This window comes from Aplidium turbinatum, chromosome 15, assembly GCF_918807975.1.
Source record: "Aplidium turbinatum chromosome 15, kaAplTurb1.1, whole genome shotgun sequence".
Lineage (NCBI taxonomy): Eukaryota > Metazoa > Chordata > Ascidiacea > Aplousobranchia > Polyclinidae > Aplidium > Aplidium turbinatum.
This window is the reverse complement of record NC_137486.1, coordinates 8,090,631-8,103,037: the sequence shown is the minus strand read 5'-3', so window position 1 is coordinate 8,103,037 and position 12,407 is coordinate 8,090,631. Positions and strand designations below refer to the sequence as shown.

The following is a 12,407-nucleotide window of genomic DNA, read 5'->3' as shown; positions in this document are numbered from 1 at the left end:
AATGGGCTAATTAAATCAACCGTAATAAGCACCTTTCCTCTATTAAGAAGAAAAAATTGTTAAATTCCTTTTTCGTGAAAAAGCCGCTGTAGTTTGTGGTGAACCTGTTTCTTTAATCGTGTCTGGTATTTTCCCAAGCATAAACTATTTGCTAACGATCGCTTTACCGTACTTGAGCTCTTGAAGATTTCGTAGGCGGTGATTATTTTCAAAACTGTGGACCTTGCTAATATTATGTAAACATTACCGCTGTTAAATCGGCTGACAATGACCGAAGAATGCAAAGCTCGACATTATATGTACGCAATAACTTGGCGTTTTATTGCCTTAGTCGTTCACGACGATATTTTAATCCAAACTTAGACTGCCTGATTTTCATATTTTGCCTCGCCAACAAATCTTCATCTTTCCATCCGATGCCCTACTGTGAAATAACAAACGTTGTTCATGTTTTTTTCTGTCTGGTTTATCTGTTTCAGGCCAAGATTCTCTTACACATTTTGTTCCATTTGTCTCCTGATGGTTTTATAATTCTTCAATTGCAACAGAAAAAATTGTGTTTAATGTTATATGGAACCCGCATGCGTTGGTGCCATAAAAACATCAAACACTTGCATTTTTGTATCAGCACATCGATAAAAACGAAGCTTTTGTTACTGGGGTAAAATGAAATCTTCCCATTTACATCTTGAAGAACAACAAGCTTCTCGCATGTTTTACTTCAGCATTGATTTGAGAAATTGAAGCACCAGTAGTTTCATTCATACCATGCTATTGAGCGCACAACATCATAGCCTAACTTGATATAGTGTTGCACGATGTAATAATTTAATAGCATAAAATTAACGAGGAAAGTCATGATAACATAAGACCCACCCTTGTCTACAACGACTTGTTTTGATGAACATTATATCAAATTATATGCGAATTTTCCAACCGCACATTTTTGCAAATCAGTCTATTATCAACAAGTAGCATAATTTTGATACAACTAAAACGTCTGTTCTATCGACAAAACACAAGTATCTGACTCGTTTAAATGTTCTGCACCTCGTAACCAGGTGGTGCTTATGGTCTGATATTTCTGTTTTCAATCTCAACGTCAGAAAATGTCTTTGTTCCTTAGAACTCTGTTTCACTTCCCGGCTATAGTATTTAACTTTGCTGCAACATACATTGGGTTTTATAGACTGTTCTCTAGTATTCACTATTGGTTGACGCTGTAGTTTGCCTTTTTCCCCCCTCTGTTTCAGATTCGTTTTTAGTTGTCCTCAAGTGACATTAACCCAGACAGCAAATGAGTCCTATTTTACAATGATTCAACGTTTGTAGACGTTGAATAAATGTAAAAAAGGACTGATTTTCTGGCTGGAGATTTTGCTGCATCATTTCGACCAGAGCTCTTTAATTCTTTAACCTTTTGTTTGTCTTTCACTGTTTGAAGGTTAAAATTCTTGCACCCTATGCGTTAAAATGCGAAGTGATGCAACAAAGATTTACTGCATTTGCATAAACACAAAAGCAGCGCTCAGAAAACTACCTCTTTTATAACACTGATTAATGTTGATCCGCAAACCAGAAATTTATTTCATACTCAGCCTTTAAAAAGATTAGTGCAAACTGCAAATGCAACTCCAAATTTATGTATTTAAGTTTAAGGTATGCAATATCTCAATGTCATCGAAACCTTCATGGATATAAAATTTATTCGGTCGTTGGTCACGTTCTTTGAAAAGGCGAGATAGAGAAGTTACGTATAAAAGATCAACTCTTTAATGACGCATCTATTAATGTTCACAGCTCTGTGAATACCCTACTTGGTTTGTGCGGTTTCGAATATAGCTCAAAGTATTGACATCATTTCATGTTTTTATCAGTGCTTGACGATCTAGGCAACACTTCCAAGAAAAACTTTTTTAGTTAATTGTTTTCTAACGTCATTGAGTAATTTTATAATTTTTGCTGAATCCCCATGCATTATTCGCACCCATGCACCGCTGTCACGTCAAACCTGGGTTGAAGAGCACTGATATAAAATTCAGTCTGACTTAACAAAGATGTGTTTTTATTTACTGATTTATCTTTATTTCAAAGCATTAAGAACCACCCTACTCCTACATACAAACTCGTTACAAGCATTACGATGTGAACAATATAATACAGTGCAAGCAAACCACAACCAGCAACAAAATCCTGTTTCGCAATGGTTATTTGACGTCGCTGCTCAGAAATCAGAATTACCTTCATTGTGTGTAGTAAGACCTCTTCAATTCGACCTCCTTTGTCTCGTCACCTGATGTTCAATTAACGAGGTTATCTGAACAACTGGATTGAAAGAATTGTGATGAAACAGATTAAAAGAAATCTGTTGTTGCAGGATTGTGTCAGGTATCGGGAAATCCCCCTTTGTATAAAGATCTCCTTTACGTACATCATTTCCACGCTTAATTTCGCCAAAGCAATGAAAAAAGCGCCAACTGAGTCTCTGCTATGATCTGACTGTGCACGCCATGCATTTCTACACAAACTTTTAGCTTTCACATTTATGCGATAGACATTATCTTCATCTATCAACATAAAATTGCCACCACAAATTTACAGCAGAGAAAATTCGTTGTTATTTTGAGACGCCGTTGACTTTTTTGTTGTTGAAAATCTTAAGTAGTAGACCACCTTGTGTATTGACGTGATTGCAATTGATACTTTTATTGTATTTTATTTTCTCTTTACATATTTCTGATTCCTTCTGACAGAAATCAATATTTTCTTGCAATGTTTCAACGTTTGTTGCCGTTAAATTTACGCAAAAAATGTCAGACGTATCCCATCTTCGCATCATCTGGTTACCTTCGTCTTTTTGAGCCCAACTACCTCAAAATGACCGTTGGTTTCGCTACCTCATGCAATTTTTTTTTATAAAACTGCGCCACAGTAAGTGTTCATAGAAGCTGAAAATAACGTTTACAGACATTGATAAGACGTCAACAAATATGTTCTATTTTTGTTGCTTGAAATAAGGTTACCAACTACCATCCCTGCTAGCAAAAGTTACATTTTTTTGCATCATTTCTACGTCGTTACATCTTTTCTACTTCGTTCAAAATTATGACGTTTTCACAAACTTGCATTTTCGGACAAAATGACTTTTGTATGAAATTGCGTAAGTTCTTCAACGCACTCAACAGTTTCAAGTGTTTTTAGAGTTTCTTCATGTCATCACTTGATTAAACTTCCTAATTATTTTGATCGTTTTCCAGATCATTGTTGTCAACTTATGGCATCATTATTTGCTGAAGTCTTTTAACAGGTCTTTTTTCTCCCTCGATAAGTTAGTAGCTGCCGTTTTTACACAATTATTTAAAATGTAGACTTTGCACATCTTCACGATTGACATAGCTCTGTCACTACCACCAGTGCTAACGATCTTGATATTTGAAACTGCAACCGACATGGGTTTCAAAAAAAAAATTATTTAGTCACTCGGACATTCACAATCGATAATAACAATGTTTAACTTCACTTGTGTGATATTTATATGATTGGTACCCAATCTCATATGTTTGCGTGGTGAAGAATCTTCGAACCTTTTTCTTCAATAAAAATTGTTGACCACCAAATCGTGCATAAGTGTAATCGGGTTTAGGGTTGCCAAAGATTATGAGTTTTGTAATAAAACTCTCAAAAGCCTAAGTGCATTATATAAGTTGTAATCGTGATTTTGTCATGGGGTTTCAAATTAATATAGTATCCGCGTCAAAGCAGATTTCTCAATCTTACTGCAAAGCGAAAACGTCTGAAATACCAACATTCCTGAAGTAAAGCCAAGTTGTCTATTGGGGTAATGTAGTCTAGACTTTCCTACGATTTCACGGGTCAAGTTTTAATAACCTACCAACACTGCACATATTTTACTTCTTACCAAGTGTGCTTCATGGAGTTAAATTTCACGCTGTTGCTCTTTTAATTTTGACAACTTATTTCCGGAAAGCCTCTTGTAGGCGTAACCTTTTTTTTAAACATTGCTTTCGTTTTTCGTTGTATTACTAAGTGTCGTCTTTAATCTATCTCGGATTAGGTGCTTTTCCTGCATTACTGCTCAAATCGTGATCGATTACATATAAATCCAGCTGTTGTAACAGGTGTTATTTGACGCAAATTCAAAGCATTACTAAAAGTCATATTTCAGCATTCATTTAACGTCTCATAACATATTCCAGACAAAGGTAAATTGTCTTCGCTGTGAATACTTTTTAGTCTTAAGACCATGACCTTCTGCCAGGAAATGGCCATTCACAAACTATCTCGACCGTTCGCCAACCTCAAATCAAAGTTTCGAAGGAGATCTTATTTACCACGCATTAAGTTTTTGCATAAATTTAACGTCATCAGACGTTGAATTGATGTAAAAGCGTTAGCTTTGCTCGTGTCAATGCATGGGGGTTGTGTAGGCGCAAAAGTTACATAAACACTGAGCATGTCATTTTCTTTATAAAAAGAATTAAGGCCGGTGCTTCAATAAACGCTAAGCTTAGTTAAACTGGTGCATTGATTTTCCGCCGTTTTGGCACAGTGAAATGGAATAAAAGAAATGAATAATTTACAATAAAGATTGAAATTATTCAATCCAACTGTTTCGTTGGGAAAAAATCCTTTTCTATTGTAATGTCATTGTTGTTGCTTTTAGCATAACGAACGAGTAAATCCTCTGGAACGTTTTTTTAACATTTCGAATTCTTTCAGAAGCATTGGATTAAATCTTGTAAATTGCTTTAAACTGCTTAATTTCAAGCAAAATCAATTTGCATTGTACACAAGTTTATCTACAATTTGCTTGAAAATTGATAAAATGTCATAAACTGGACTGTTCTTGCAGAAAAACTAAATTGTAAATACTTTTTTACAGCATCCTACTCCATCGGTTTCACGGTACTCTCTTTTCGCCGACATCACTGCAGATCAACCTTCATCTTCGAAGTCGAAATTTGACCAAGCAACATCTTTTACGAGTCCAAATCTTTCCTCCACTAAACATCCACCTCCTCATCTTAACGTCAAGAAAAGCACCGAAGTGTCCCAAAACAGTAGTCGAACTTCAGTCACCAAACGCAAACCTGTAGACGCTTCATCGATGTCTGTCACTAACCGCAGCGTGCCTCATGGCCACTTAAATAGCCTTGAAACAAGCCACACAGCAACTGTTTCAAACCCAAGCAAATCGAACCTTAGTGAGTCAACAACGCTTTCAAAGCGCCTTGAGGCCTTGCGTAAGCATGAAACTGCAAGTTCTTCAAAATCATCAAAAACAACCTCTCCACATGAAAGCGCGTCTCTGAAGCGCGGACTTAATCCATTACCTGCGGAAATCAGTGACAAGAAATCCCTATCGTCATCTAGCCCGTCAACTGTGCCTAAGTATACGAAACCTGGCACATTTCCCCCTGAGAATAAGAATGCTTCCTTAGTATCGGCTAAGCGTATGGACTCTACCACTTTCGTCATGAATACTGAGGTATAGTATTTTTATGAATGGATGTAGTTTATTTTACGTTTGCACAATGGTTTATGACGTTTATTATTGAAAAGCCTTGTGTAGAATGGATCCATTTCTATGCATGTGTTTCCGACTAAACAAGGTCATAACTGAATGAAGTTGAAGTTTTTCTCAACATACCTCCGAGCTTCATCGATATTTTACGTCGAAATTTCTGTAAAGTAAATGACTAGAGGTAGAGTTGAATCTTTTAGTCTACTCATCTATCACTCTGTTTGCATAAGCGGTTATTTGCGCTCGTAGAAACAACCTTCGAGGAATACCTTTGGAAAATCGAACTCGGAAACAAGGTTACTCGACCGTGGGGGATTGTCACGTGATAATGTAAAGCAGAGATGGGAACCTCCGGACTGGCTGAAGAAGAAACGAACCTTAATCCAGGAAGCACAGAAAAAAATCCTGTAAATTTATAAGTTTTTTTTAAAACACTTATTTGTGTCTACTGTAGCCTACATTTTTATTTTGAGTGAATTATTGAGTGGTGGATCATTGTAACAACTAACAAGCTACCCTCAACGACTTCTGTGTGCTTTAGGTTTGAGCAAATTCTAACAGTACCACGATATATCTTCGCCTCCCTTTCCAGATCGCACCTAAGTTTGTCGCTGGCTTTGTTTTGGTTTTGTAATCAGCTTAATTTTTTTTTCAACCGTAATCAAGTGGCCTTATAACTGTACAAATAGCGAAGCCATGCTTTGATGCAAAATCTTAAAATTTAACTTCCTCTTCAGAATAAAATCTGATTCTTTGACTCCTTCTCAAAATGTGGATCATCCATCTCCTCCTGCTGGAGTTTCCCCACCACGTAGATTTGGAAAGCGAGAGCTAGAAATGTTGGAGATCTTTGTTGATCTTGTTCACTCTCCTTCCATTCTCCTCACTTGTGGGATGCTGATGAGCAAAACTCTTTATCCTCCCCCTGATCTTCTTTATCTCCTCATGAAGAAATATGTCCTAGTAAGTAAACATTTTGAATCAACGTTTATTTAGTGTCTTGCGATGTTGACTCTATAAAAATAAATGGATTCTTCCAACTCCGAGTGACGAACAGTTCTCATTTTTGGAGATTGGTTTGACTGAATCATATTCATCCATTGTTGAATAAGCGAGGCTCTTCACTGAGCTAGTTATCTAAATGTAAGTGTGTCTCCAATTTTTTTTCAAACAAAGTAGTTTAATTCTTCTTATCCATTTTGTTGTGGTTATTAGCGTGTTTCATGTTTAATCCCAAACAGCAAATCAGTTTCTTTACGTTGGTTCAACGCTTAGAGACTTTCATTCAATGTAGAAACGACTGATTTTCAGGGGGAGTGCTCATCTACAGTTAGATTGTAAAAACCACACCCACCATCTTATCTAAAACATGAGAAGATAAAACGTCTGGGGACGTTGATAATATGTAAACAGTGGCAACTTTGGTGCCCTTGTAGGGTCCCTCCCTTGTGAGACGAACAATTGCTATTGTCTGTCTTGTGTTTACATCATTTTTTTTGAAGTTTGTGTCTGCACTGGTATTTGTTGCTACAGCATAGACAGTGCTGTGCGCAAAATTCGATGTGACATCATTGAGATTAACAAGGAATGGGAGTTGGCTTCTGATGTGTTTGTCAAGTTTCCGTTGTTTTTTTTTAAGGAAATGCAGCTTATTTGGAAAATCTCAAAACTTTCCTGGCGCCTGCAAGGCACTACCAAGGAGATAGGAAATGAAACGAAACAGCCAAGTTTCCTTTTTAGCCTAACCCCAGCCTCTTAATTAATGCACATACTGTACTGCTTTTAGTATAGAAAACATTTCGTAGTTATGATGGATATGTTATAAATATATCACTTTTTTGATGAAAAATACGTTACGTTTTCGTTGGAAAACCCTAAATCAACGCAGTCGTTTTTTATTCTGCTTAATTAAAATGGAAATCGATTCCAATAACCTCTAATTGCCAAAGCATTTTGTTTGTATTTGATACTAAAGCTTTAAAGCGTTCCTATGACGTCATATGGGGTTAGTTAATTAGTAATCTGTGATGATTTCACAACCGAATTAAGAGATGGAGTCTGTGTTTTGTCTCACTGTTTTCCGCCACTGAGTTGTTTCGCGTTCAAAAGTCTGCCAGCTTGAAATCAAAATATAGTAATGTTTCATTGAATTTCTGAGATCTTCTTTGGGCTTCTGCCAAATCTATAGAAAGTGAATTAAGTCACTGATTTGGAAGACGTTCAGCTAACATTAGTGTGCTTGTGATGTTTTGGAGTTAATATAATTGAATCGGAAACTTAATAATCCAGTTTAAGCAATTTCATAATTAAGATTTTGGAACTCTTTCAAATTTTCAAACATTAACTCGGATATTGTTACTGCAACAGTCTATTAATTTTTAATTTACAACTGCGATTAACTTTCTTGAAAAAAATTGGCCAGCTGCTTAATTTCCACAAGCTACCATTGATGGTCACGTTTCAAGTAGCAAACGGTTGTAAAGAACTGTTGCCTTTGTACAACATTGATTTCATATCTTTATCAAGGTAGGCTTATTAAGTTATTATCTTTCATACAAGTCAACCGTGCAGTACATTTGTCATCGTCTTGTTTTAGCATGCAGCCATTCCTTGGAGGAACTGTCATCTCTTCCCACCGAAGTAACTAACAAGCTTTTTACAGGGTAATAAGTACTGACCCTTTGCACAGAGCAGCCATGTCCCTCGTTTATTTTACCCCGAGTACTATGCGTGTGTCTGATGCGTCAGTAGCTCACGATTACAGCATCGGCATGTTGGTTGCTGTGTCTGGATGTTTTAAGATGTATCGTCTGTATTCTTCTTCTTGCGTTTGAGGCCGCCACAGATCACGTTGTTACATCCAGGCGCAGCAGCCAATGGATTCTGTATTCATCGAGCGTTGTTAGGTCCACATGTCTATCTTGTGGTCGGTATACAGGACATTGATAGATAATGTTGTGTGCAGTTTGAAAATCTGAGCCACAAACTGCACACCACATTATCGTCTGTATGATGAGATGAGGTGCAATTCATGCAGTGTTATCAACGATGTTTCATTTTTGTTTTGCTAAACTGGTACTGGATCCAAATCGATCACTTACTCCATTCTTTAGCTTATAATAAGGCACATAGTTTACCTTGAAAGGATGCAACAGACATTCTTGTCTCCTAAACTCATGACTCTAATTCCTGTCCGTCATTGCTCAGAATATCAAAACCAACACAACGTTTTGCCAAAAGCAACAGTGGTTAATTGGCTGGGTTACGGTGGAATGTCAACTAAACGCCGCGTTGACGCCGGGTCTCTTCTGTCAATCTCATACAGAGCAATGGTGACAAGTTTATGTGCGCTGATAATAACAAGCTAGGTAGAACATTGATCAAAGCAACAACAGTTTTTCATCTACTTCGAATAGTGGAAAATGGATGAGAGCTTGAATGATAAAAAATAATGGCTTCTCCGAGGTGTTGCTTCGTTACTCAGGCAGCTGCCTCACCATCAACTCCAGGACACAGTAAAGCTCGCACGAAAAGTGTGACCCCGTTGCAATTTTTTGCTTGCCAGCACGAATCAAATTGAAGCCATGACGTAGCGCTCGTGATTGCAAGGTCAAAAACAGCCCGGGCCAGAAAATCAATCTTTTTTGCACTGATTCAATATCTGCATGCGATGTTGAACCATTGTGAGAGAGACTGATTTTCTGGCTGAGACTTTAAACACAAGTTATCATAAAAATTTGTTTATGCTGTTTTCATTCAGGATTCTGAATCCAAAGTTGAAGTGGACCGAACTATGGTCTTTCTGAATATTTTGTTAGAGCTGCACCCCCCATCTGCGTCACACATTTGTAGAGATGACATATATATGCAGGTAAGTTGTCTGAGTCGTGTGAAATTTGCATTTGTTCAGCCGAAGTGATCCTATTTTTCTTTAAATTTCATACTGATAGGAAACTTTGTATTGCAGCATCGATTTTTTGCGCCGACGCTGGCAATGCAGATGTGACGATGCTTTCAAAACCGAAATTCAACTATTTTGGTCATTTTTATATTAACTAATTTGCTTAAGCGCCTAACAAAAAGATACGTAAAGTTTCGTCTGGAATTTCTGAAAGTTATTTTGAATCCCTAGGTTCAATTTTGAAGTATTTTATTGTGCATGCATTGCAAAACTTTTATTTCAAAGTGACACAGTAAATTAGAATCATTCGCCGCTGAGAGGTTTATCTGAAACTTTACATATATTTTACTCACATTTTTGGAACTCTTTCGATTTGAAGCACAAAGACGGAAACTGTTTCTGACTGTGAATTGCACAAACCACTCCCTAGTTAAAAAAAATTAAAAAAAGTGTTTTGTCACAGGCTTTGGCCACAAGCGATGCCACCGAGTCGAGATTGCTGTCATCGGCCAAACTTAAACCAAGGAACAAGATCTCGCTTTGGAACAGCGAAGATATTGAATCGTCGGAATGGGATTTTCTTCACTCCGTCTTGAAGTGAGTAAGCAGGTTAACTTTAATTGCAATGTGATCGGTTTGAAGTTGTTGTTATTGGTTTTCAAATAAAAAAAAAGTGGAAACACTGCAACAAAAGTAATTAAAGTGAATTTAATTATTCAAAACTCACATAAAATTTCCACAATAAAATGCAGCATCTGTTTTATTGAGCAAACCAAACAAGAAGAGAATAATATATTTGTTTCCACTTAGACTGTTGTTTCTGCACAAGCCCTGTCTTTGGATTGATTGTGGTGATTCACTTGTTTTTGCGAAATAGGTTTTTGTTGCTTTCAGTTCTCGATGATAAAAACAGGTTTTTAGTTGAAAATTGTGGCCATTTGTCACCACCAGCTTCATCAACGCACCCAACTAAACTAGTTGTGAAACATTAGACGGAAAAGTGCTCGTGTTTAAATTTCATTGGAGAGAATAAAGGTATAAACGTCATTTGAAAACATTGTGCTACTTTTAACCCAGCACCGGCATAAACTTCCCATTTAAATTTTTTAACAACCATTATAGCTGACAAAATAAAAAAAACTTTGGTAAATTGCCTTCTGTGGAAGAATTGCCAGAAAGCACATCAACTGAAACTTCTAAGAGCTGTTCTGACCACACTATACACGATTTTTGCTGTATGAACTTTAAAAACTGACTCAGAGTAATTTTGGGGTGCTGAATCCGAATCTCACCTCCGATTTATCCTATCACGTCAGGTTTGTGAGATATGATAACAACAAATTGTTACGTTTGTCAAAAGTGGGAGATTTGGCGTTGCGGTCATTTGTTTTCTAAGCAACATTATTAACAAAGCAATAATGACAAGCTAAAAGGGAGCCTAAAAGTATAACTGACTCCCCTCCCCCCGTCAATGTTTTGCATGAAACCACAAAGATTTAAGCAGGCCTATGGCAATGCTTGTCCAGTAACCTTATTTAGGCTGTTTTGGTCTTAACATTAACCTTTCGCTATAGCACTGCATACGTTGGTGGTAAACGCAACGCCACATCTTCCACTTTTGACAAAATGAAGCATTTTTCTTATCATATCTCAAAAATCTGATGTGATAGTAAAAACCTGAGTTCAGATTCGGATTCAGCACCCCAGAATTACCTTAAATCAGTTTTCTAAGTCCACACAGCAGAAAAAAATCTTTTTTTGTAGACCGGTGGTATAACTCTCCTTCAGGTGGTAAAAGAACTTTGGAAAGCAACTGATGGTAACTCGATAGACTCTACAGTTAGAGGCCACATTACAGGATGCCTACTATTACCAGACAACCTATATGGTGGCCCGGATTTCTTTAATTATCTTTTGCTACCGGGTCATGATTGAAAAAGCAAACATTGTCACATCCACGTCTTTTTACAACAACAATAAAACAAGGCTTGTAAAGTTTTGTGTTGTTTGCCTACAACACGGTGGTTAATATTGGAAAACGTTGGCTTACTACCTGCATCGAGTTTCGATACTCGAAATTACTTTTTGTTGCCGTGGCGATCTTATATCAACTTAGAAATTATGTCTCATTTTTGAGATGACTTTTTGTTTTCTGACCGCGTCTTTCTCCGGGCGTTCTTATCGATTTATGAACATTAAAATAACATTTTTTTTTAGTTTGTGGGGTTCATAAATAAGACAGCTTGCATGTGGTTATTTAAGAATTTTGTTGCAAAGCAATAAATAAATAAAAAAAAAGTTGCAACGAAATTTTGGTATTACAAATGTTTTATAATATTACAATAAATAATATTACAAATGTTTTCAGGCAAGCTGTGCTCTCTACTACTCCCATGCGGCGACAAAACGCTATTTCACTTCTCACTTTCTTGACAACTGTATTAGAAACTCACCCAAAATTGATGAAGCAAATATTTTGGCCCAAGTCGCAGAAAGTCTCTTATACGAAGGCTGTCAAATCCCTCTTCACTTATTTCCGTCAGTCAATTGAAGAAGAAGTCCGTGCCACACCAGAAGAGGTGAGCAGTCATAACCTCTCTACGTTACTTTTTTCCGTCATTAACGTGCCTGTGGCAAAAAATGCTTGCAGCAGATATAATAAGCAGTATACCAGTACGCCAATAAACATTTCACTGTGGTAAATCTTTGGGTGCAAAACGTTAATAAACATTACTTTTCAGCAGCACAGTACATACCTGTAGCGTAGCCCCCACAAACAACAGGGAAAAACGACAAATGCAATCGCCAATGTTGTGGCTAATGCTAGAAATGACTGTTGCCCGTTGTGATCTTGGTATAACTGTAGATATTCGATCTTCATATCACATTTGTAGTAAGTTGAAATCAACGTTAACAAGACGCTAAAAGCTTGACATTGTCGTGACTGTCTTGCACGTTATT

General features: G+C 37.0%; 1 protein-coding gene across 2 annotated transcripts in view; it reads left to right on the top strand.

Annotated features, from left to right (window-relative positions):
* The window catches only part of LOC145784270 (uncharacterized), a 66,671-nt gene that overhangs the window by 45,473 nt on the left and 8,791 nt on the right, over window positions 1-12,407 (top strand). For both annotated transcript variants that reach the window (XM_082596058.1, XM_082596057.1), the window contains exons 7-12: window positions 4,904-5,509; window positions 5,795-5,952; window positions 6,283-6,508; window positions 9,306-9,416; window positions 9,910-10,043; window positions 11,815-12,025. In XM_082596058.1, coding sequence (XP_082452184.1) covers window positions 4,904-5,509; window positions 5,795-5,952; window positions 6,283-6,508; window positions 9,306-9,416; window positions 9,910-10,043; window positions 11,815-12,025 — 1,446 coding nt within the window. The remainder of the gene's footprint in view (window positions 1-4,903; window positions 5,510-5,794; window positions 5,953-6,282; window positions 6,509-9,305; window positions 9,417-9,909; window positions 10,044-11,814; window positions 12,026-12,407) is intronic.